Raw genomic sequence first — 27085 nt, forward strand, 5'->3', positions numbered from 1 at the left:
CAGTAGCAGCTGGTGGCGCCCCATACACTGCAACTGTCTAGGGCATGAGCTGCCCTGTTATGCGTCTGGGCTTCTGAGTGACACCTGTCTGCTACCTATCTGAATGAAAGGAGCAGAACATATATCCTGTGTGTCACCACAGAGCTGTTGGCAATCACATGTCATCACTACCTACTCAGGCTCTGTTTCAACCAATCATTTAAGACAGGGGTGTCAAATATACAGCCCACAGGCTGAATCCAGCCTGTGGAGCTCCATAATCCGGCCCCTGCTGCTGTCTTGTTGACCCATACACTGTGCCAGCCAGCCCTGTGCTGCATGTGGTGCTTGCTGGGGTTGGGTCTGGTCTCTGGGCTGTCCTGCACACCACGCTCACTGGGGCCAGGTTTGAGACCCACACCATGCTGCGCATGGTGCTTGTTCAGGCCAGCATCCCAGATGGGTGGGCGCTACATGTGCTGGATCAGGCATGTGGCTAGGGCTCCATGGGTCTGATCCAGTCCATAAACCAGCCCTGGCTCCCCTGATTTAGAAGTATGGGCCAGAAGGGAGTGAAAAGGGAATTTTCATATTTTATGCCCATCTGCTGAGCTCTCCAATGTGTCCTGTCTTGGAAAGAACTGTTAGACAAAGACATGGATCAAAATCTCAAAGGAGAAGGTTTTCTAAATCTGAAGGAATGCCTATACTGAAGGTGCAGAAGTAGCAGCAGCTAAGTAGCAAGGTACATTAACTCAGACTTAGCTCTATGCTGCTATGGCTAGTCATACCCATGCTGGCAAGTTTAAAGCTATAGCTTATGCATAGCTATACCACACTTGTGCACTGACAGCACAGACTTTAACCCGACTAACAAAATGCTGGAAAGGATGGTACACTATGACTTCTGTAGTAAATCCCTACTGTGAGCTCTTGAAAATCTCTTTTGTTGAGTGGAAGCATTAGTAAAAGGGTGGTGGTGGTGGGGGAAATACAACAACAGAAATCTCTCCAACTTCACACACAGCACATCCTCAGTTAAGAGAATTTGCTATGCAAGTTAACTTAGAAAAAAAAATTAAGTGATTAAATATTTATTTTCATGCACAATGAACATAAAACATTTCTACAATGTTTTGCGATAAGCCATTAGCCAAGGCATTAGGGAACTGCGAAAGAACATAAATGAACACGTAGCTTCCCAGCAGTGCAATATAGCCAGCAATTTCACTTACCCCCCTCACAGCTTAGAAAAAAAGGGAAATTAAATATTAATTTTTCATTAATGCAACTGTAATATGCGAGCATACTGAAAACCATAGCAAATGCTCATAGAAACCCATATTAGTCCATCTTTATTGTATATGCAAGCATCAGTCCAATTAGTAATAAAAAATATGACACATATGTAATATGGGCAAGTAGGAGTGAGTTGCTGTGGGTATCAAACACCTAATTATCTGGGTGTGTGGTCTCAGTGATAGTGGTGGTGGTTTAGGGTGACAAGGGCTGAGCTGGCTGTGGTGATGACTGCTGTTCCTGAGCTCTATTTAAGTAGGCATCTGGGACTGGTACCTTGGTCACCCACCCCTCTTTCTGCTACTGGTAGGTACTTTAACATGACACCACATGGCTTTTCCTGTGCCTAAGTTTCCATCTTAACTGTTGCATATCTTATCAACAGGGAGACAATAAACACGGCTCCTTGCCAATATCCTGTCATACTCTCAGCTTCTTCAAGAAATATGGGAGGCATACAATGATTTACAGCCAATGAGGTGAAACAAAGTTTTGCCCTGTAGTGGATGGAAATTTCCTATAATATAAGTATGTAGTCTAAAGTACTAGCCACTTGGGCGGTCAAAGGAAAAATAATAAACAAACTCAATTACAGTGTAATTTAATCAGTGTAGTCACTTTTATTGAACTCTTAATAATGTATGGTGAACAGCAGCATGTGGCTTTTTCTGTGCCTAAGTTTGCATTTTAACTGTTACATATCTTATCAAAGGGAGACAATTACACATGGCTCCTTGCCAACATTTTGTCATACTCTCAGCTGCTTCAAAAAATATGGAAGGAGTACAGCAATTTATAGCCAATGAGGTGAAACAAGGTGCTGCCCTGTAGTGGATGGAAATTTCCTATAATAGGTGTATAGTCTAAAGTGCTAGCCACTTGGATGGGCAAAGGAAAAATAATGAACTCAATCCATGTAATTTCACCAATCCAGTGACTTTTATTGAACTTTTTACATTGTACAGTGAACAGCTGTAAAACAAACACGGTACAGTATACATTGAATGATTATTTTTGCTTTAAAGAATAAAAGACCTCCCTTCACCACTGAAGAGTAGCTTTAACATTGATACAAAGTGAGAAAAAAATGCAGAGGGAAATCTGCAAGAACTAAGGTGTTTCACACCAGTGGGTATTTCCCTGCTTGAAGTTCAGTGTTGTAATCAACAGTTTAAAGACAGTTTAAAGTTGTTTATCCCATGATCAGCTAGGTATGCATAAATCTGTTGAAAGGATGAATTCATTTGCATGAAATTCTGGAGTCAGCCATAGATTGGTATGATTGGAAAAAGATACTGGTCACAAGGACTTTAAAATAATCTTTAAACCCTTATCTTGCAACTGTGAAGTTACCAGGCAACTTTGCAGAATTACTCAGTAGTGAATCCAGGAACAAGGTAAGAATGGGGAGTGCTTCCCCTCCACTTTGAGCTCGCTGCCTGGTCAGTGTGGGCTCCAAGTGAGCAGTCAGCTCTGAACTCACCATTTGATCAGGGTGGGATCTGGCTAGAGCCCCTGTCTTTGCATGGCTCTGGAGCCCAGGGGGCGAACACCACTCTTGTTCACCCTTCCCCTCCGTCACTAAATTCATCAGTAAAGGAAAGGAGGACCAGGAACCACAAGAAAGCAAGCAGGGACTCAAGGAAGATCTTGGGCAGAGAGCTCTTGCATGACACAGCCAAAAGGGGGTACAGCCACACTGCTTCACGCCCTCTTGATTTGTACCTGCACAAATTTAGTTGGAATTTGTGCCTTTAAGAAAACCTATGTGGTTTTAAAGAGTCACTGCTAAACAGAGAGGTTTGGGCATGGGTGGGGGGAGAAAATGGATGCACAAATACCATGTCACAATTTAATATAAATATCCCTGTACAAAGTAGTTGTAGGAAGATGGTCAGCATCTGCTTACAAAAAACTAGACCATCTGGCAGATGCAGGAACCCATGTCAGGAAAAAGAAAAGTTTTATTCGAGCTTTGGACTTAAGACATGGGCTAAAAACTGCCCACATTATTTGGTCGTCACAGTACTGTAAACAGAGAAATGCTGCTAGGCAATCAGTGCAGTGCTACTACCCCTATTGACCAAACCAGGTTAATAACATTCCTGCATAACCAGAGGATGAGCATGTTCCTGAAGGGTTGCACCAAGGTACTTCAGTCTGTGGCCCTGCTAATGCCCCACTCCTATGTAGGCTTGAAAGTCTTAAATCAGCCACAAAACTCCTGGTTCCTCTGGACAACAAGAGTTACTACTCAATGGCTGCGTCTACATGAGATGCTGACTACTTGGTAGCCCGTGACTACTGTACAGTAGCACTGCATGGCAGGAAGCATGATGCGACACTACTGTGCAGCAGTCACGAGGTACTGTGCAGTCAGCATCACGAGAAAGTATTCTTTGGTGTGAGTGTGCTGTAACTCCGGTTATGCTGCAGTCATTTAGTACTTGTTTATATAAGTACTACCTGACTGCGCAGTAACGACTGCGCTTTCTGTGTCTTGTGTAGATGCAGCCAATTTTAAGTAGTTAGCAGACACCCTTTCTCTACTGAGCACTACGGTGTAGCCTCATCATTTGTGTACTTGTTTGTACTGTGCACAAATAGAGACATGCAAAGCAATGGGAATTCAAGATTTTCTCTGACTCTTTACTCTCATGGCCACTCTGCCCTCCCAGTTCTACACCAACGCTCTTTCTTAGCATCCACCAGTGCAAAAGTTTATTTTAGAAGGGGGCTGAGAATACTTCAGCACTAGCACTAATTAAGCTCTTAAATATAACCCCTCTATGAGAGGTGAAGCCCCGATTAATCATCTTTGATTCCAAACCCAGTATGGAAATACAGCTTCTTTCCTCAATCGCTTTCCAAAACTGTATCTTTGGCACTTGCAGAATCAATTTCCCTTTTTATTCCCATTGATACCAGCAAGCCTGAAGCATCAGATGGATTTGTAAGCACAACAGTAAAATGGTGAACTCCTTAAGAACATCAGAAACTCAGATTAGGGCAAGTAAAGCAAATTCGCAATCAGAACCTTTGTCATGACTTCCAAAAAAGCCCACTGCCATGGCAACAAACCCACTCCACTGGGCACGTCTACAAGAGATGCTAACTGCACCATAGACTAATCCTACTGCGCGTTAGTATACCACAGCAAAAGCTGTACTATTGTGCTAGTGTGCAGTAGAACTAGTCTATGGTGCATTAGATTCACTTAAAAGGTGTGCACTGGCACTACTGCACATTTAGTTAGTACCTGCTATTCCAGGTACTAAACTTAATATGCAGTAACCACAGTGCATTAATGCACGTGTAGGCATGCCCACTGTGAAATAAGACAAACTCCCTCACCAGAGGGGGAAAATGGAAGAGGTAGTGAAAATGAAACTTTCAAGAGTGGTCAGTTTCCCCAACTCCGCTCAACACCCTATTTCTCTCTATCGGGAATGGGAGCTGACAACGCTTCTGTGAGATGAAAGAACAGTATTGCAAAGTTGGTAAGAAGGAAAAAGGATGGACTACCAGCTTCCTTGAACTTTCATGCCTCGTGGTGTGCACCTAACGGCTCACCCACTCCACTCCACTCGGCAGCAGAAATCACATTAAGGACATTAACAACATTTAGAAAGGAGATTGTGGTTTGTGTCCATGCTATGAATTCTTCAAAAACTAGTTAAGACCTGTGGGGAAAACGATCTGAAAGATGGTTCTGAAAAATAGTATACTAGATCTGCAGACATGGCAGCAGATGTGAGGCACGTCTGTCCAACCTGGTTGCTACAGGAACAGCGTGGCATTGCTAATCCAGTTTTAAAAAGACCCTAAACACACAGACAGAGGCTACCTAAATTGATTTAGCTTTCTAGAAGTGAAGCCAGGGTATTTCAACTGTTGAATGCTATTGTTCTGAAGAAGTACCACTGGGTTATACAGTTCAAAATAAGAATCTAGCCACCCTTGCTCCCAATTACTATTATTCTCTTGCCCTTCTGAACTAATTTGTGCTGGTGTCCTGGAAGTTCCTCCTTTGCATCCTCTAGATTCTGGGTTGCTGCGAGGTCTGGTATGGGCCCAGTGTAAACCCCTAGGTTAGGGGTTGCTCTAATTTATGGCAGCCTCACAGGGTTATCAATGTACTGCAGAGCTGCCAAGACTCAGTCAGACCACTCAGCATTATGGAAATATTCTCTGCAGTCCCCAACACTGCCCATTTCCTAGGAACAGTACATGAGGTGAAAGGAAGGAAGTGAGACAAGAGGAGTCTGCCTAGGGCTGTTTTTTTCTCCTAGGATTGGTGGTATGTAGCATTAACTATGGTTCTCCCCAGTGGAGGAATATATAGTGGCTGGAATGGTGCAAAATTTGCCCTCTTACATTTCAGGGAGAGAACCACTTGGGTTTCTTCCGCGGGTCTAGTAGCTTGAACCAGAAGAGCCCCTGGACACCTATAGAGATGTACACAGAGAGATCTACAGGGTAAAGAATGAAGTATCTTTATCCCCCCTGGCCTGGATTCTCTTAAAAATAAAACACACACACTAAAACAACACCAACAAAACCCAGCATGTGTTTTTAACTGGAGCTCATGTGAGGGCTTTTTCAAATTCTAATTTTAACCCTCAACTGGAAATGTAAGTTTTAGCCAGATTGCTAGTCCCTTTTTGAAGAAATTCCTTTAATTCCAATTTGCTGAAAACCTGTGATCTGCAGTTAGCAAATCAGTGACATGCATGTCTAATAAGAACATGCCAATAACAGGCAATCACTGATCAGTTGCCAACAAACTGGGGGGTCAGTTCCTACGTACCATAATGAAAACGGAAACAGCTGAATTTCTTAAGGGCCAGCACCTGACGCTTTCTGGCATATCCACACAGTCAAAGGCCTGTGATTGGGAGCAGCACAGTGAAGCATGGCATACACTGTGCCATGTGAGCTCACCCCCAAATGGATATAATGTAGTGTAGCCACACTGAGTGAGCACTGGGATACACCAATCTACTCTCTCTTGGGTGTACCTATTGGCATGTGCTCAGCGCCAGGCATTACACCCATTTCAGCTCAGCATTTTTACATGTGCTCTCAAATGTGGTGCCAGGCACTTTAATTAGCAAGCCACACCAATTAAAAGCATCTGCACATCATGTTCATCAGCGCTGCCATGCATTCCTGAGCTGAAAAAATGGTGGTGGGGTGCTTTGAACTAAGGCTTATTGGACGCATTTTATTTCAAAGCACACCACCACCATTTGTCAGTGAGGAGATGCACAGCGGTGCTGATATGGGTGACACGAGAGGCTGCTAGAGCACATGAATTTCCGTGCTCTATGCAGACTCTGTTAATTGAGTCTGCTCCAACATGCTGGATTTCCAAGGCATCAACAAGCTTGCCACATATGTGTAGGAGCAGCGTGTATGGAGCAGGAATGCTCTGCTCCACTGTGGCACTCCCTCTGCTGTCCCTTTGATGGGGCAGCCAGGCTCAATAAAACCAGGACTTCCTCCTTGGAGAATATTTTTTAAATGATAATTCTGCCTATCAGGTCCCAGTAGGGGGCTGTGCTTCTTCATTTCCCCTCTACCCTCCCAGTCTGATTAAAAATTAGGAATGACTTCCCATCTTTAATCCTTCCTAGCATGATTGTTTGTTCACCAAGCTTCATCTGTTACATTATTGCTTGAAAATGCAAGTAGCACTAGAGAGAGGATGTTTCCTAATGATGCCATATCAGTTACTCTGGTTTAATCCCATCAAACACAAACAGTTTTTAAAAAGGGGAAGCAGCTTCAGAAATCCCTGATCTGCTACAATGAAGTGAAGAAACTGAACAAGCCGGAAAGCAAGGGAGCCTCATGGCATCACTGAAGCCAAGCTGCCATAGAGAGCCTAGGAAACCTAACTGTGTGGATCCTATCAGGGGGTGTTTTGCCATGAAATCCCTTCTGCTGGTAATTAGACTGACCTTGCCTACTACTGTACTTAACTTTTTCTAGGATTTTTTTTCTAATACTGTACAGCCCCTTTCTTCTGATTCTTGTTTTCTTGGTGGTGATGGTTTCCTGGATTTATATACTTGAAGAATTACTTAGGCCAAGCTAGGACCAAATGAAAGGAAACCATTTCTTTAAGGCATTCAGATCTATGGCTTACAGACTTCACCTTCTGCCTCGAGACCAAGTCTTTCAGACACTTTGCCTGAATGTATAAGTGTCAATATAGTAATAACTTGGGGTGACTTCCAGGATCTAAGGTAATAACACACAGAGGTAACGGCAGGAGAGTTTGGTCTACTTTGGGCACAATGTTAAAGGCATACCACAAACCGTCCTGAAATTATTATTCCTATAATGACATGTTTAAATGGGGAAGTTAAAAGGGAAGAGGATGCACAGTGAACTCTTGAAATTACTGACAGATAAGTGGTGCTACCAGTACTTCTCTTCAGTCTCATCTTCTCAACCATCAACTGCTTTATTTCCTTCACTCCCTCAACCTTTCTTTTTCTTCACTTATTTCCAAGCCAGCAAGGCTGTGATCACTATGATGATAAATATTTTTGTTAAACTTTTTTTGTTCATTTCCTTCTGGATTGGAAGGAAAAGGTCCTGTGGATTTTTGCAAGAGAAAGCTAGCAGCTAAAAGAGCTGCTGATATCTAGGAATGGACGGATAGAACGAAACGAGGCCGGTGGTGGTGTATGGTGGGAACCACCATTAAAACCAATGATTTTCCTCTTGTCTAACTGCCTATTGGAACTTCGCTGGATGTTGTTATTTGGCTTCTCTTTTTTCATGTACATTTTTCTTCAGTAGAGGGAAGTGAGAAACTGAAACAGAATTACCACTGCTGAAGGAAGCTTTGCTCCTAACAAATAGCCAATCAGAGAAGGAGGATTACAGCACCCGTAATAAGGATGAAATATGGTGATTTTTTTCCATAAACAAAATCCACAGAGTGCTTATGCAAATCACCCAACTGTTTGGCTGATGCTTACCTTTAAGCCACAGTACGGGGATATGTGGATTATGCTATTAACTCAGATACAACCGCATTCCCATTATGTAAAGTCAGAGGCACATGAGAGTCCAGACAATTCTGGAAGTGGAAGAAAACTGTAGCTAATGTTCAGCATGCCTGTACTCCCTGACCAGCTGAGACAGTGCCATCTCAATCGAGCACAGGTAGTGTAAGGCACTGAGAATCCAGAATATTTGTCTCATAGAATTAGCTAAATTTTGTCATAAACTGGTAGTCCTGCTGGCTGCAATACAGTTTATATGCTTGTTATCTAGGCAAGATTTGTCTTTGATGCAGTTATGTTTTCGTTCACATTACAAACAAACATTTTTTTTCCCCTGCAGTAGACAGCTAGAGGTCAGAAGCACTTGAAAAACTGGTGGGTTGCTAAGAAAGGTTCTTACCCTGGCCAGTGTAAAGTTATAGGACCACCTGTAAATTAAACACCTGTAAACAGCTTGCTCCAATTTTGTTCTTGTGTTTGCACCTATGCTTGTTTACCAAGGTGGAAATAAGCAAGAGTTTCTGTCCTCACAAATTAAAAAGTCCATCTTTTGCATGGATACTTGTTTACTATCTCACTGTAACATCATAGATAAGACAAGGCAAGGAGTAGGTTTGCTTCATGGTAACTGGTTGAGGAAAATCTTAAAACCAGTCCCCAACTGAATTTTACTTTAACCCTTTCCCTGATGGCTACCTTGCTGTAAATGAAAACATCATCCCTCCCCTGCCCCCAAACACACTCAACACTAACCATCTCTTACTACAAAGGGGCATACTGCTATTGGCACTATGCCCAGCATCTTTGACTTACTCAACATCCTTAAACCAAATACCATCTCACAGATGGTCTTCCCTTTAGTTAGGTTCCAGAAATGTTTCAAACAATTAAACATTAGGACACAATCAATTAGGTTCACACTAGTTAATTTAGGTAGCATTTAGAAAAATAGAAACCTATATCTTGGCAGGGAATATTGCCTCTCTGATTCAAAACCAAACCGAAAAAGTCATGAAATATTTAGATGTGTCAGTTACATTACGGAAGTCAGGATGGCCAGCTGTGTTTATTTCTGGAAAGTTAAAAAACAAAAAACAAGAGACAGAACTTTCTATCTAGGAAAAGAAAGGGACCTGATATTCTTTTTGGAGACTGGAAAATGTTGTTGCAGAAGCTGCAAACATGCTGACCCCATAGCTTAGGTGTTTTTTCTTTGCCGCTCCCGTGCAGTCACAAAGTTAAGCAGGTCGATGGCTGTAACAATGCCAAACACCATCTGTCTCTTACTAGATGTGCCGTCACTGTGATCTATATGAAAACATAAAAGAGTTTTTTCCCCACCTTTACAAAACTTGAGCCAATAGACAAATGATCTTATACCAAACAGAACAGACTGAGCCACTCATGCAATTTTCACACCATGCCTTTCTCAAACTAGAAGTCAGGGCAAATAATTCCAAAAGTCCAGAGGTAGGGTCAGATATTACTATGTGCCGTAGCTGATGGAAGCCAACTCCTATTTCAGCTGAGAGAACTCTAGGAATGGCTGAAATGTCTGCTAAAGGCTCCCAAGAGGTAGCTGTTGGCACTAAACAGTCATGGGAGGAAAGGCAAGGATCTGTTATGATAAAAAAACCAACTGACAACAAGGGACATAAATAAGCAGTCTGTTATCAAGATGGAAAAAAAACCCAGCTCTAAAATATGGTACTAGGACTTGATATTTAACATTCTTAGTTATCTCGAATTGGGGTGAACAAGTGTGTTACTGAAGACTCCAGAGGACTGTGCATGACTTCAGAGGGAATTCAGCAAACAAACAGGCCTCACATTAACAGGTGAGATTCTATGTAGAAAATGCAAGATAACAAGGGAAAGAATAAACTGAATTATCATGACACCATGATGAGCTGTAAATTAATTGCATATATGCACCCTCCCCACCCCCCAGGTAAATGTTAAGATAGGCAGCTCACTGAAAACTTTCTCAGTGCCATGATGCACAGCCCCTGTGTCCGTAGCTTATAATACAGAAGGGACCTGGTGATAATTCATAATACAACACCACTTGCATAAGCCAATGGCACATCCTAACTCCGAGTATCATTTTTGGTCACCTCACTTATTACAGGATATTGCAGAAAGACTAGAGCATGGCAATGCAAATTAGGGGCTTCAAAAATCTCTTATAGGAGGAGAAGTTATTTAGGCAAATTTAAAAAGGAAATGAGCAGGAATAGGAAATGTGGAATTGTTTTAGCGATGGTTACAGGTATGCTCTCATTTATCTTTTATCTGCTTCCAAAGAAATTAAAAGGTAAGAAGGTTTTTCCATTAAACAACAACAAAAACCAAACTAATAAAAGCCCCAGTGTGAGTTAACCTGTGGAACTCGTTGCCATGGGAGAACTGCAATTTAGATCATGGGCATCATAAGAAAAAAAACAGGCTTGATTACAACATGTTATTCATTAACTAACTCCTACCAAAACAAAGAATAAATATAATTTATTGAAATGACTAACACAACAGGGTAGACAGAACCTGTTAGCACTGCTCATTTTGGGCCATTCTTTATTCTGGAATAATGCAACAGAAATCTGTGAAGCAACTCCTGGATTTAATTATTACTTCATATGGATAGCAGAAGCAGAACTGCTCCCATTGTTTGCGGAGTAATTATACAGAAATACCACAATATAACAGAGACCCTTGCTTTTGCCGACTTGTACCATGCAGGACATCAAAAGCCTCCTATACAGGGTCTTCCCTTGTCACATGGTACTGTGTACATAAGGGCTACATTTTAAAAGGTGCAGTACATTATACTTACACTGAATCTGTTCATGGACTACTAGAGCAAAGTGGTCTATTTCCAGGATATGAGAGAGTTTCCCCAAGTTGTCTTTCAGATGAATCTACAATGAGGAAGTAACATAAAAGCAAAGTGTCCTGTGGTAACTAAATGATAGAAAGCCCCCCCCCCCAACATCATTAAAATTAAAATAATAAGTACACAGATAGCACTGTTCATGATCAGAGTGCTCCATGATGTTATGTCCTAATGGGTACATCCACAACACAGAAATGGCATGCCCTAGTCTGGCCATTCACCTGCCCTCCCTCTCTCGCCTTGCACTCATACTCCAAACCCAGAAGTGATCCCTGCGGCCCCTCCAGTGGCTGCTCTCAAACACACTGGAGATCAGAGTCTTAAGAGTAGAGTGGCAGTAGTGGGATGCCCTGGAGCAGCCTTACCAACGTATTTCCAAGTCTGGAGTGTACAGTGGGAGCATGTTTGGAAACAGCCTGCCTGGGACACACCACCACTGGGGGCCTCAATATACCTTATTAAATGGTGCTGGTTTTGTTTTTTTTAAAGAAGCTGAACCTTAAAAAGGAAACACAAAAGAATGTAGCATGTGACATTTTCATTCTGACTAAAATGTAGGAGAGCTGTTTTTTAAAAACAGGGACTAACGCTGATCCAAGCACCTAATAAGAGACCGACACCATATCAGCTCAAGAGTATGCTTACCCACAGAGCTCTGGAAAGACTGGGAAGAAAAAACAAATTCATTCGGGCTTCAAATTTAGTCAGAAGAGAATTTTTGGGGAAGTTTGCAAAGAGGGTAGAGAAAAGCCATAAGAAAAACAAACCTCCTCAAGAGTGAAGAATGCTGAGTTAATATCTTGTTCAGACTCAGGATAAAGAACCCAGGACCAAGAATTCATTTTTAGCATCAGTAAAGCTGTTTAAACTATTTCTTGAGCAAATTGGAACAATAAAACAATACAAGGGCCAGATTTTTTTAAAGGCAACATATTCCCATTTGAAATAACCGTACTTAAAAAAAACCCTGGCCTCGACTATTAATCTTATTTGTTGGCAGTGGCTAAACGGAAACCAAAAACCCTACATTGCACAAACAACCAGTTTAATATTTTCTATGTGCTTCAATCAAGGCAAAAACAAATCTGTTTTTTTGGCTGGGCTACTAAACATCTGCTTTGGGAGGGAACTTTCATACAAGTAAAGGATGAACAGGTATAGCGAATGGCCTTTAGCTTGATAAAACCTCAGAATGGGACTAGGAAATAAATTTTGCCCTGAGAACAGTCTAGGCTGAGTTGTAAAACTGAGCTCTGTCTAGTATACTATGGACTAGACCAGGGTTGGCAACATGTGATCTGCGGGCCAAATCCAGCCCATGGAGCCACTGGATCTGGCAGGGGAGGAGGGTAGGACAGACAGCGTGTGGAGAACGATAGCAGTGTGGATACAACTTCCAGCTGCCTGGCCCTGATGCAACTCCCCACCAGCAGGAAGCTGTGCCCATGCTATAGCAGGGGAGCAAGGGGCTGGGAAAAGCAATGCTAGTGCTAGCACAATTCCCAGCTGGCTATCCATCCCACAAGTCACTCCTGTGTGCTTCACAAACCTGTTAAAGAGGTTTTCCCACCTCCCTGCAATTTCAAGAAGTTTCCCTTTCTTAAGCCAAAAATTTTACCTGAAAACTGTCTTCAAACCATGTTCTTTTATACAAAAATTTTCTACCATGTCACTGCAAGCATTTTATTCGTTTGAATAAACCACCACCTTTTCCTGGTATCTGGGTTTACCTACAGATTGATAAATGCTGAGGTGTTTCATAAATATCTCTTTCCAAACACTTCAAAGCTCAGACTAGCTAGGATAAGTTATCAAAGAAAGTGAGTACAAAGACAGCTACAACCAATGCTTAAATTTAAGTATTCTTGATTCTTAATGGAAGTGAACTTATAGAATTTGGTCTGATTTCTTCCTCACCATTATTTTTCAAATGGCTCTAATTAAAGCACTCACAGTGTCTCGTGTATTCAGCATCCCACACTTTAAAGTGGCAGCAGGGATGCTTTATTAAAGCTCATTCAGCTAATTTTAGTTAAAGTGCCCCTAGTGCCATTTTGAAGTGTGGGGATGCTGAATACATGAGATCCTGAAGCTGCTGAAGCATGCTAATTAGCACACTCCAGCAGATAACTGAGTCTGCTCTGACACACTGTAATTACAGCATGTCAGAGCAGCACCCCAGCATGTCTACAGGCACCCAAGATGTCTAAAAGAGTCAGATTTGCACACAAGGCCCAAAAGAATAGAGGCAAAACTCTAAACAATGTTAATGGAACCAACACATATTGGATCAGGCTCAAAGTTTTCTTGCCAGCTAGCATACAAACTCTCTTCTGCAGTCAATGGAAACAAGATACAGTGGAGGTGTTCCCTATAAAGTGAGTAAAAAATTTAAACCATGCTAAAAGAGGTGGCCAATTAAACCCAAAATGCTTTGCTTGCAAATTCTCTCTTCTCCTACAGCTTTTGACTCTTTGGAACTTTTTGGTTCATTTGGTCTTCAAAGCAGTTACTATATTTTCATAGTTTCATAGTTTCTAGGGTCAGAAGGGACCTGAGCAGATCATCTAGTCCGACCCCCCGCCATGGCAGGAAAGAGTGCTGGGGTCAAACGATCCCAGCAAGGTGTGCATCTATGCGTCTGCATAACACCGGGCAATTGTTAGTAGCTGATGCATTATTCCATTGTTCTTCTGAAAGAATCTGGGAATAACATTATCCAACTTCTTTGAGTCACACTTTTGTGGCTTGCTTGTGAGAATGGTCTTCTCTGCCTGTCAATGTGCAATACTTGATTGACTAAGTTATTTCATGACTTAAGCCTTCAGTTTTAGGATAAGGGTCATTTGGTAACTTTAAATCAAAGCTGGAGTTAATATTCTTCAAATTCAAGGTGACCAAATTGGTAAGAAAAAATTGTGACAGCCATTCCAGAGAGGGTTTTCATTGTCTTGGCAGCATCACATTGTCTTTTACTTGAGGTGTGCTGTGCCAAAGATCTTTATCTACAAAAAATACTATACGCTACCTTTGTAAAAGTGTAGCACCCTTACTATCCCAGGTTCACTAGCAGAGGTTCTAAATAAGCATAACCAAAAAGAGCAAGAATCTATGGTGCTTCTGAAAGGTTGCGTATGTAACCATGTTGCTCCAATGTATCAGCAATTCAAAACTTTAAGAAAAGGAAAGTTCTAAAAATTTAGACAAGAATGAATTATACCATGACCAGTACATCTGGCATGATAGTGGTTACCAGGAGATGTAGTTGGAGGAAAGGTGGATATTCAATTTGAGACCATTTAAGGAAACTGGAGGATGGGTAGTGTGTCCATGGAAAAATACAACCTCAGAAGCACAGGAAATTGCCTGCTGTAGCTACAACCATGACTACACCATACAGCATAAGCAACACATGGCTTATCAAAGTGAGGGAGGATAGGAACTACACAGCTTTGTTACGCACCAGACTGTCACCTGACGTTTGATTTGCTGTCTGGGGAGGAAAAATATATATATTTTTAATTACATCTGCAAAGCACTAGTGCTTCCTTTCATTCTAAGCTATAAAGTAAATATCCAGTAGAGTATACACATGGCTAATATAATAATTATATATGATTGAGTAGAGTTCCTAAGTATGGGATATTATTTGCTACTAAATGTAATATTGAAACTACGGCCTGGAGAAAGTGGTGTAAATCACTTCACGTGAAAGACAGGCCTTTCCTTAAACAAAGGGAAACAAAACACATAATTAATTAAACATATTTATGATATGATAAGTTTGGCCCATTGGGACTGTCAGTTAAAGCTGGCTGCTATAATGCGTTGTGCACTTTGAGGACAGTCGGAATTAGTCACCCACCAAGCTGCTGAAGGGAGGTATTTGTTGCAAAGAGACAACAATTGCTAGTTTCAGCCAGCACTGGACTTTACCCCAGCGCAGTTTGAAATTCCATCATTTCATCCCAAGAAGCTTCACATTGCTCAGTTTTGTCATTGAGGTTTGGAAAAAGACAGACAGAAGTACTACAAGAAGTCCTAGCAACAAACACAACCCAATCACTATCAAAGTCAGAGAGAGTTTTAATGGTCTAATACAAAACCATGAATCAGCTCAAACCTGAGAACTTTTCAGTGACTCTGGGTTCACTTTATAAAGTTGGAAGTGTGCCCTAAACCCAGATCTCCATGGTTGTGTTCTCCTCATGAAGACATTGTCAAATCTCCCTTCTAATCTTATCCTAGTTGATGCCAGTGTAGTGTTGAGACATCTCCATAGTACTTTAATCATAAAGGAGAAGTTGACTTAGAATACACTTACCTGTCTGAACTGCTTATAAATTACTTTGCTGACTTGGTCTGAAGGCTTAACTTTCCCCGCAAGTAATGAAGAAAGCATGTTTCCAAGGGTAACCATTCCCAAAATCACACTGAAAAGAGAAGGCATGGTCAAACAATGACAAACATCCAAGGTTTTCTAGAGACAAGTGACACATGCTCACTCTGAGCAGGTTTCACCAGTGCAGTACCCCAAGAGAGTCAATTTAATGGGCTTAAAGGTTTAAACACTATATCCTGAGGCATTACCAAATGCTGAGTGTCCACCTGGAGTTGCCCTAGGTCTGGTTTTCAAGCGTGATGGGTACCTGCTCTCAAACTGAAATCAGTGGAAGCTGCAGGTGGTCTGCACTAATGATCAGGTGCCTTGTCCCTTCAGCTGGGCATGCACATTCAGGGAAGAGTTTTATATATTAGACTTTGTTTTTACTGTATCCCACTTTGACCTACTGAAAGCTCAAGAATAAAATTTCTCTCTGCCTCTACCTATTGTTCTGGCAACCTTTCCCCATTTGGCAAGCTTTGACTTTTCCCTTATGGTGCTTTAGGCAGTGTAGCTCTTTCTTGCCTCTGTACCATCATCACAAAGTGCCAAAAGCTGAATCATCAGTGGCCTGCTCCAGCCTGAGGTTCAGAACTAGCATGATCAGAAATGGCCGGTTTTTGCATGTCTCATTTCTGGGTGCAAACTTCCTGTCTGGATTAAGTGGGAAATCCCCAAGGTGTATTTTTAAGTTTCTTTAGGACCTGGTTAATGACACTTTCCTGATTTCACTGCAGCAAAAAGGTGTGTAGAGTCTGTAGAGGCAACAGAACCACGGTAGTGGTATTTCTTGCTTAGTTTCTTTTAAACAGGAGGTTGTGTTCTGACCTTTTCCTCGCTAGAGGCCCACAACAGTCACCCAGACATAAGCAGGGGGATAACTTCATTATAGACAGACATTGTGTGTCATATCCCCGTACTTGGAGGCATATTAGATCAACAGCAGGACAGTTCCAACCTAACAACATTTTAAGTCTGGGCTCAGCATGGCATTTAAGCAGAACATTTCCAAAACCTTGTAGACCCTTCCTGAAGATGACAAATGACAGAATTCATACTGCTTATTTACATTTGCATAAATAAACCTGTTATCTGTTTCCAAGGGGTTTCTGTATTTGCAAAGGAGGAGGCCAAGAAGGAAAAGATGGATAAATGAACATACCCAGATTCATTGACAACTGGTGCCTGGTCGAATCCCTTCACCCGGAGGATTTCAATGGTCTTTTCACAGGTGACAGTAGGGAGTACTGTCAGGGGAGCAGAGAGGCTTAACTCCTGAACGCTGAGGTGCCACCACCTGAGGACCAAAAGTCAATCACCAAAAAATAAATTTGCTCCAAAACCAATGATAGGTTATTTTAAAAGCCTAGAGCACTACTGGTGCCATAAATCTCAACAACATGTTTTCTGCAGAGGGCCATTAGCCACGTTTAAAAATAATCTTTATTTAAAATGTTCACGGCTTCCTACCTCAGCACCAGAAGGAACTCTAAAAGATTCTAAGACTTGGGAAGGGAAATGGTTAAACGTATGTCCCTTTTCCATTTTATTTCATTCATCTTGTTTCATAATCTTATGCAGCAGACAGCCAGTAAAAATTACTGACTGCCCTAGTATGGTTATTTAAAATTTCATTTACAAAAATGGAAAGGAAAGGTTTTAATTACTGTATTTCACAGTGTATAAGTTGACTTTTGAAGCCCAATTTTTAACTCTTAAAATTCAGCCTCGACTTATACACTGTATCACCATCCCTCTTGAGTGGGGCCAGACTCAGGGCTAAGCTGGGGCAACCCAGGCAGCATCACTCGCAAGGGATGGGGGCACGCTACCTGAGCACCAAGCCCAGCCCTGTCTGCTATGAGTGGTGCTGCCAAGCACTGAGCCCAGCCCTGTCCCCTGCGAGTGGTGACAGGCTCAGTGCCCGGCCCGCAGTATAGGCACACAGGGTCTGGTATTAGTTGACCCCATGTTTCCAATCCAAAAAGTTAGAAATTTCGTAAATCTGGTATACAAGTCGACTTAACTTTTTGGATCAGAAAAATGGGGTTGATGTATACACTGTGTTGACCTACACACTGAAATATGGTACAAAATTTCAACTATGTAAGCACCTCGATTAAGTCTGGCGCTATGTGTTCCTTTCGCTGCTGTTCTGAATCTCCATTTCACGTGATTGTTACAATTACTCACTGTAGTTGCAGCTTGGCTCAAATTATAGCACCAATTATTTGCAATGTAGTAATACCTAGAGACCCCAGCTCAGACCAGAGTTCTTCTATGCTAGGCACTGTACATACATATTGTAAATGTCAAAGGTCAAGGCAACAGGTGTGCTTGTGCCTAGTTCACCCTGTCTAGCATGGCTAAGGCCTATCATTTTCTGTATGCACACAGAGGAGTCATGTGATTAGTGTCACATCTGGCTGCCTGTAACCCACTCGCGCTCCAAGCTTGAAAAATCAGGTACTTGTTTACAGCTGGGTTGATTGGCACTGGCCTTTGTCATGAGTCTGGTGCGATTTGTGTACAGTCAATTTCCTTGGCCTATCTAGGCAGCTAATAGAGTTTCCTCTTTGTATTTGTATGTGGGTTTTCCACAGAGTAAATAAGAAAGAAAAATATTTAAATAAAAAAATAGCAAAGAGGGATTGTAAAAACCATGCCCATTACAAAGGCCCTGGTGGCAGTAATATACTTGAAACTATTTTTAATTCTCTTGCTGCTGACTAGATTTCAATTAGACAATGTCCATTTCCTGGGAAAGGATGCTTCACAATTGGAGGAGGAGTTTTTTCCAATAATTTTCACCAAGACTCACAAGTACCAATCCTTACCAAAAGTATAACTGAAAAGGAAATATTCAAGTGATTTAAGAAGGCTTCCTGTTCCCAGAACTGTACCCAAACACCAAGTTCAGTGACAAATAAAAATACCAAAGGAACCTTGGTAAGTTCGAGAAAAAATGGAGTAGTTATAACAGAATAAGCTCACAAAGCTTGAGTGAACCTTACAAACTTACCAAGGTTTGTTACTGCGGGTATCTTCTTCTTTCATGAACCCTTTCTGTGTCATCCATTTGTCACTCAGGAACTTAGACCTAGAAACCACCAAGAACCAATGAGCAAGCCAGGGGTTTACTAATCTACTAACAATATGTAACATCACATAATACAACATTGTAACTGCACATCCCATCCTCACACATGATGGGGTAACTGCAAACTTGCAGCCTTTAGGAAGTCAATTCTAACAATTAGGAGAAATGGAAGTAGAACATTATTAGAAAAAAGAATAGAAACCCCTAGAAAACGGAGCAATGATACAAATATGTACCTTGTAATGGAGGAGTGACTGCATGAAATTAGAGTGTGCGCGCAGTTTCAATGTACTTTATAACACGAAATGTAAGAGTACTACATAACATTACTAAAAGAAAGACTGTGGGAGGGTATTTTCAAGGTGACAAGAGAGGAAGTTACCAATGGAAATTAGGCCAAGAATATTACGGAGCTCCCCTATGACACTGGCTGTTACTACTGTAGGACTTTACACTGAAGATACCACAAGGCAGGGAGAATAAGGAACAGGCTTATATATGACTTTCAAACCATTAAATACCACTAACAGTTTCCATTACAGTAACAAAAGAGAAAATTGGGAGCAAACTTTCCCTTATATGGGTCCCACTTTCAGAAAATGCTGAGCTCCCCACCTATATCTGACCCCAGCAAGGCTGTCAAAAGTTGTACCTAAAAGACATCTGATACTCGGGGAAATGTTAGCTGCAGTATGTACACACACTGCCACTTCTGTGACAGCAGCCAGCATGAAACAGGAAGTAAACCAGGTTACTTTCTTACATGTAGTTCCTGACAGAGTCGGGCAAGATGACAACACAGCGCTGACCCTCCTGCAGATCCTTGGCAGCCTTCACAGCGATGGACATTGCGCTACCCGAACTGCCACCTGCCAAAACCCAGATCATACAGTAAAAAAAAAAAAAAAAAAAAAAAAGAAAAAAATCACCATATATGGAAGCCATTTTTTAGACAGAAGGTGGCCAGAACTTTAATTTCAGCACTGCCCAGGTGTCCCATCACTAGTGTAAAAGATGGGCATGAGGCCACCCCACTGAATTTAGAGGAAAATACGGAGAACTAGTACTGGCTCTTACCACACAGCAATCCCTCCTCTCTGATCAGCATGCGTGCCAAGACAAAAGACTCCTCATCATTGCTCTTGTACCACTTGTCCACCACCTATAATCATGTGGTGGGGAAGAGAGTCAAAACAACATAGTTTTAATTTCTCCCTGAATAAACAGATGCCGTTCAAATTATATATGTAGAAAATTCCTCGCAAACTGATCCATATATTCTGGCTCACAGCCTTAAAATGCCTTTTTGCTCAGTTAACATTACTGTGTTATTTGCAGTTTTCAGTATTCTAACAGAAAGTATCTTGCCTTTTAAAAAGGCAAGCATGGAAAACACTACAAGGAAAAGCAATTGTTCTACTTTCTTCTCACTTGACTTTCCAGGAAATATACTCCTCTTTGGCACTTAATGATACTAAGGATCAAGCTTTTGGGTTTTTTTTTAAAGAACAATATTAGGTTTCCAAGGAAAACTATCTGCATGGCATGTTTTCACCCAGAACTGCAAGAAAGTGAGAGGTATGTGCACCATGTAGGATATTTTAAACTCTGGGAGGCAGTGGGGAGGGCCTTTCATTGTGAATACAGTTCTTTAAAATTAAGGAATACTTCTCTTTTTCCCCACTCACAGTGCTATTTCAATTTATCCAAAGCCTTTTCTTCCTCAAAGCAAAAAGTAAAGAGCGTCTGACTTACTGATCTATCCAGCACCGTAGGGATGAAATCATATCCAATTCCCTCCACCTCATATGTCGTCACGTCCGTCTTATTCAGTACTTCAGGCTCAGCAAGAATGGAGCCTTCGGGATCAACGCCAATGATCTGGAGAAGCGATTTCAGATTTGGCTGCTGTTAGGTTGATTTTCAAAATGCAGTTATATCACATCAAGTTATTCAGGCCTGACAGCTATCTCTCCAAACTGTCACACCAGCCATCCAAATGCCAGCCACGCTAACGGCAGCAAGTCATATTTATTTATTATTTTCTGACACTTTGCAAGTTTCCATGGATGAACTCTCCTGCTGCTGTCAGCAACTTGTTCTATTTCAAATGCCAGCCTGCATGACACTATATGTGAAAGGCAGTGCTTATTCTTTGCGGCTTTCATTTGCCTCCAAGGAGGCTATGGGGCAAAGACAGCCTTGGATCCCCATTCAAATGCTAGTTCTCGTTATGGTAAATACATTGTATGCCAACAGAAGTCAGCAAGTCTTCCAGGGTGTAACAAGGCCCTGCTGTTAGAAACTGGATACTGGCCTAAATGGGAAATGGAAAGCAGCCACCAGGAGTCATGAAGAGAGAGAGGTGGGAAGAATGTGTAACCTAGCAAGGGATGCAAAAATTGCCATCTCACTTGAGAATTTTCACAAAAAAATGGTAATTTAGTAAAACTGCCCACTGTAAAACTCAGTGAGGGTATGGAGATGTATAAACATCTTTTAGAAACATCAGAAGTGTCTGGAAAATTTGCTACAGAAGAAAAGACCAGCAGTTTCCCAATCGTTGCCACCTGTAATTGGTGGACCAACTTTCATTTCAGGAGCAAAATGTAGACCTGGGTCACAAATGAAAAGAGAATGTGGTGGCTTCGCAACTTTGTGAGCATCTTTTCATACCTCATAACTACCATTCAGTGATGAACAACTCAGAGCCCCTCCCCCTCCCCAAGGCACAGTATTGTAATAACAGGAATGGCACAGGGAAGTAGCGAGAAGTTATTTCCTCCCTTGAGAAACTTGGCAAGCCACTTGCACCTAGACCAGTGGTTTTCAACCTGTGGTCCATGGACCCCATGCAGGTCTGCAAACTATGTCTAAGGGGTCCATGAAAGATGACTACGATCAATCAAAAGTATGCGAGTACTCGCACTTACCATTCCAAGGGGTCTGCACCTCCATTCAAAATTCGTAGGCGTCCGTGAATGAAAAAAGTTTGAAAGCCACTGGTTCAGAGGCTTAAGAAGATGCTTTAATTTTGCCACTTACTTTGCATTCTGGGCATTTCTCCTTCAACTTTCTGGCAATGCCAGTGATGGTTCCTCCTGTTCCAGCTCCAGCCACCACCATGTCTACTTTTCCTATTTAAGTAAAAGGAAAACAAATGCCATAATGAAAACAACTCCTAGCATTATTAAAAATGCTTTTACAGGCCAGAAAGGGGAAGATTTATTGCTTTGTCCAATGAAAGTACAACTGATGTAAGAAAACTGATTATGTAAATGGCTTATTACCTCCCTGTAGGTATATTCAAAGTCCTAATTTTTTACTTTTTTCAAGCCCTGCTTTGTCTAAGAGGACCCAGTTTTATCATCAGTCTTTTGGGTGATCTTTAAGGCTCTGAGGCAGGGCAAGAGTAGGTAGGTCATATGCACCATGTTGTTTCATTATAATTTGCTGATACATATGTACCTGTCCTCTAAAATGGGATAAACTGTCCATTATCAAATATAAATTAATGAATTTTAAAGGGGCCCATTGCATGGAAGTCTTTTATAAGTCAGAGTAGAGAAAAATAATTTCTTACTTTCATGACAACAATAATTTATTATTGCTCTTTGCTCCTCATAGCATGCATGGCATTTTAGTGCCAACTCATTTTAGTTCTTCATATGCATCAGCAGCAGTGTTGACTAAATCCTGATTGTAGTGCTCATATTTCCAGTAATAATTTACTTGAAAAAAAAAATAGCACTTAATTTCCAGGCTTTTATAAAAAAGCTAAGATATGCAAACCAAAACAAAGACAGACAAACAGGGCCAGATTCTGATTTTACACTGAGGTAATTCCTGTGACTGCCAGAATTACTGGCATATTCTCATATAATTGAGATTTAAAAAAATGCTCCAGACTTTAAGAGACCAAGGGAACTCATCTGGACTCTCAGGCCAAGTCCACATGTGGTGTGGAACTAGCACTGGTGTACCTTGTGCCACCACTAGGTATCCCTGGGGCATGCCTGTGCCACGTGGACTGTGGCGTGCAGTAAGTTACTCTGGAGGCAGTAAGGGAGGCTGGGGCCGGCACTGGGATGGCCCCAGCAGACTAACTAGGGTTCTTGGGGCCTCCCGGGGCTGCAGAAGTGGTGGTCTACCGCACAGAGCCTGGTTGGCAGCCACAGCACAGTTCCGGACAGCCTGGCTTTGCTTTTGAGTGGTGTGCACTGCCTGTGCATGAACTGCTCCAGATTTTCCCTCTGTTTTTTTTTATCCAGGGGTCAAAAAACCCCTCCACACTGCTTCCTTGCAGCACGAAGAACTAAACATGAGGTATGTGATGCCACAGATGTGTCTGCAGTGCCACCTACTGCATGACCACGTTTATCTGGATGCAGCCTCAGAGGCTACAGTTAGCAGGGGTGCCATCCCAACATGTGTAAACTGCGGACAGCATGCATAGACAAAGCAAATAAACCCATTCCGCTAATTTTAAGAGTGCAACTACACTTTACCATCCAGATTGTTTTCATCAAAAAACCTAATGTAATCACATATTTTGTTATTAAGCCCAATAAACACAGGGAGAAGCTGAAACCAATAGTTTTATAGGAAAGACCAAGAAACCTGATATAATGCTCCCCTTGAAGCAATAACTGACCAATAAACTTGTCATTAATACAAATCACCTATGCAAGGCAGGTATATTCCTATCATTAGTTATGAACACCTTGTTTTGAAGGAGTAAAGGCTTTTCCACAGCATCTGGTAGACTGGAATTAAAATCATGCATTAAACCAAATAAAAAACCCCAAAAATGAATATCCCTTTCAATGTAAAAAAAAATCCCCCAAGCATGGTTTAAGCTAAGAGAGTGTAAAGAGCCAGGGCTTTTCAAAAACTTTTTGGGTGCTCATAAACACACCGAAAATGCTTGGTACTTTCACTCTTCTGAAAGTTTTCTTTATCATTATCATCATCTTGCTTGGCCAGTCACATTGACAGAACAATAAAATAAAAGGCTGGGCGCAGGGGTATTATGAGATAGTTTTTACTTCACCCCACACATCTCTTCCCTAGCTAGAGGTTTGCCTAATTTCATCTGTTTAAAAAGTATCCTGAACTGTACGAGAGTTAATACAGTTTTATGTTACCCTGCCCCCAAGAACACCTTTCTCCTAATCGCTGGTATAGGTAAACAAGGATAAATCTAGAGACTAATTAAAAAAGGAAATGATCAGAAGAATAAATATACCATCACACTGCTGCAGAATCTCCTCAGCTGTGGTGTCATAGTGGGCCAACGGGTTACTGACATTGCGGTACTGTAACAAAACACAGAGGAAAAGATCTATGGAATGACAGAAAAAGTGATGAGATCAGAGTTTAAAAAGCAAAAGGAATGGCAAATAGTCTTCAAGCCCCATATTGGCAAATACTACTCTCATTAGGTTTTAAATTCGTCAAACTGTCTTGGTTCAGAATTGCCTCCTTTTAATGCATCAGTTTAAGCAGGATAAGCAGAAGTACTTCTAAGGTCTCAGCATTCATTACAGCTAACATCAATTTGCTTCTGGGCTTATTAGCTGTAAAAGTTTCAACTTTTCTACAATTTGGAAATGTAGAACTGTTGATTTAAAAGAGAACACTTTTCACTGTGTAAGCCAGGCTAACTGTGTGGCTCTTTGCTCCCCTCTAGTGGCTAAACCATATGTATAAAACAGTGTTTCCCAAACTTTGATACCTGGGGGGTACTTTTTACCTGGATTTAAACTAGAGGCACACTTCTCTCTTACACTTGAAAAGGTGCGTGTATCTATATATGTGCGTGCATATATGCATGTGTGTATATAGACATAAACGTGTGTGCGAGGGCACACATGTTTGTAGTGTATTTATGCATGCACATATATACACCAACCCTTCTCACTCCCCCACTTCACAGCTTCTCCTGATGGCCCAGGGAGCAATGAAGTAGTGGAGGGGACAAGTTGGGTTGCAAAGTGCGGTTCCATTTGTGCATTCATCCACTGGCATCAGAGCTTGCTACTGGGAACATGGGGGAAGGGAGGTGGCACAAGGACTGCACAGGGCTGGGGATGAGCACAGGAAAGATAGCAGCAATGGCAGCAGTCTCCCTAGAAGTAGTCACAGATACCACTGGAGTAGTTGCACAGGCACAGGGTGCCAGACAGAGGAGGGCATTTACCTCCTCACACAGGAAGATCCTGTAGCACTTCTATCACTCTTGCAACACTCTAGCATGCTGGTGTGGAATCACTGGTATAAAAGACAGCATCCACGAGAATTCCTGCCTCCATGTACTTCCTGGACCACCATGGCAGTAACATCATCTCAATACTACTAAACCATCTGTCGCTATTTAGGAGTCTACTCCTTTTTCTGAGCTAAAGGATGCTATAATCTTATGTCTAGGCCCAGAGGTCTTCTGTTCAGATTCCACAGAGAACTGTCTGGGCCTGGTGTTCTGGTTTCATCCATGGAGACCAGAAGAAGACATTACCGATCAATCTGTCTACCTCATGGGGCAACTCTATTATTCAGGACCATATACCTGGTCTAGTATGTGAGAATTGGGAATTTCATTTTTCAGTCTCCATGCTACTCCCACATGAGATTCAGGCGAGTCAAATCTAGCAGTTGTCGGAGTCCTCACAATCTCAGCACCAAGAGCTCTCAAAACATCCACCTGCAATCAGACAGACAGTCAGCCATAAATGTCCATCAGCACAGAGATCTTAGGGGCAGGCAGGAAAACAATAAAATTAACACAAACAGAAGTGGGATTTCTCAGGCCTCCCTTGCCTGCTGTCCAATGTCTCTACTGTTAAGCCTCTGGGGGTGAAGGACCAGATCTAAATAAAGTTTTAGGCACCAAAGGCACATCCAGATGAACAAGCATGCTCAGGGGCACATATACTGGTGCCGCTGGTTTATGCCCCAGGACATCTGGCATACAGCACATTGTCCCAAGTAAGGTAGAGGAGGCTGGGGCCAATACCTGTGCTGGCCCCAACAGCCTTACCTGGGATCCTGAGGGCCTTTCGAGGCAGCAGCAGTACTGACCCAGTCACATGGAGCCTGGCCAGCAACCAGAGTGTGGCTCTGGATGGCCAGGCTTCACTTATGGTGGGTCATGCTGGTATTGAATTTTGGTGCCATTCTGGTGTCAAATTTTGGTGCCACCCTGCAGATTAACAGCACAGCAAGTGGATGCAAGTGTGCTGCATGCAGTTTGCAACTTAGGAGAAATACGGGTACCCAAGTTTAAGTGAGTGATCTACAAAACTCTGCCTACCTGCTTAGACACCTGAGAGACCACGAGTATCTTAGTTTTAACCAATAAAGGTCTAGTAATGCCTATGCCTAAAACTGCCACCACCTTAGTTAAACTGATACAGCACCTCATGATGAAGTCCATGTGGGATCCACAAACTAGGTGTTCCCTATGTCTCAGTGCCCTGTGGGGTTCTATAAGGAAGGACCTTATAGTGGTTGGAACATGGACCCAAGGAGTGGAAGAACTCAGTTTCAGGCCCTCTTCAGCCTGAGGGTGTTCAAAGCCACAGATCCCACCTCCTAGAAGAGTACCCTATCTCCAATGTTATAGGAAAGCCAGGATGAGGGATACTCTCTTCCGCCTCCCACTGGCCACCACAGAGAAGGAATGCAAGATTCAGGAAAGCAGATGGATGAGGAAGCGTGGCTTCCTAGTCCAGGAATGAGGGCACACCCCTGGAAAAGGTCAGTCTTGGTTCCAGCCTCTGCTCTCAACAATGTTCGTGTATTTTACCCAGTGGTTCTTTACTGCAAAAAAGCATGAACAGGTCCCGAATATGAACTTGGCCCAGAACCACTTCCTTTTCCTATGGCCATGCTTTGACTGGGACTTCAGGAGCAGGGCAGAATTGCAGACATGCTTTTCCCTTCTGCATTTCATGTGGATCAAAATTTCCTTAAATCAAGGAAAGACCATCTTTGCTTTTTATCTATCTGCCAATATTCCAAGGACTGAACTTAATTTTAGACCCCTCTCTCTGATCTCACCACTCAATAGGTAACGTGGTGGTAGAACATCCTGTTCTAAGCTGTTTCCATTAAATTTACCCAGAGCATCTAGTCATCCTTTCTTTCCCTAGATAAACACCTTTGTATTTCTACTCGCATCTGATACTGGTCTTGTCAGCAGGCCTGTCACCACTCCTACATTTAGCAGTTTTACAATGACCGGCAATGTCACCTCTATATAACCAATACCTTTTCTGTTTGCAGCTGCCCACCAACCTTCCATCAGCTCCAACAGCAAACTATACAATGCACCTTTGTCTGACCAATTATTGGCAGTACATCCATATTCAGTTTCACAACCAAGCACAGAGCATCCTCCTCTG

At 42.1% G+C, this 27085-nt stretch overlaps 1 protein-coding gene across 3 annotated transcripts in view; it reads right to left on the reverse strand.

Moving 5' to 3' along the window:
- Positions 1 to 2195: 2195 nt before the first annotated feature.
- The window catches only part of LOC149874425 (cystathionine beta-synthase-like), a 48864-nt gene continuing 23974 nt past the window's right edge, over positions 2196 to 27085 (reverse strand). For 2 of the 3 annotated variants that reach the window (XM_090061488.1, XM_090061505.1), the window contains 12 exons: positions 25249 to 25383; positions 23929 to 23998; positions 21726 to 21817; positions 20436 to 20561; positions 19758 to 19842; positions 19444 to 19549; positions 18603 to 18680; positions 16743 to 16877; positions 15521 to 15629; positions 14660 to 14689; positions 11137 to 11221; positions 2196 to 9611 (listed from right to left, as the gene is read on the reverse strand). In XM_090061488.1, coding sequence (XP_089917614.1) covers positions 9502 to 9611; positions 11137 to 11221; positions 14660 to 14689; positions 15521 to 15629; positions 16743 to 16877; positions 18603 to 18680; positions 19444 to 19549; positions 19758 to 19842; positions 20436 to 20561; positions 21726 to 21817; positions 23929 to 23998; positions 25249 to 25383 — 1161 coding nt within the window. In that variant the 3' untranslated portion in view covers positions 2196 to 9501. The remainder of the gene's footprint in view (positions 9612 to 11136; positions 11222 to 14659; positions 14690 to 15520; positions 15630 to 16742; positions 16878 to 18602; positions 18681 to 19443; positions 19550 to 19757; positions 19843 to 20435; positions 20562 to 21725; positions 21818 to 23928; positions 23999 to 25248; positions 25384 to 27085) is intronic. The other variant, XM_090061496.1, reaches the window with a different exon arrangement.

The sequence above is a fragment of the Crocodylus siamensis genome, chromosome 1, assembly GCF_052110815.1.
Source record: "Crocodylus siamensis isolate JL-2025a chromosome 1, ASM5211081v1, whole genome shotgun sequence".
Classification (NCBI taxonomy): Eukaryota; Metazoa; Chordata; order Crocodylia; family Crocodylidae; genus Crocodylus; species Crocodylus siamensis.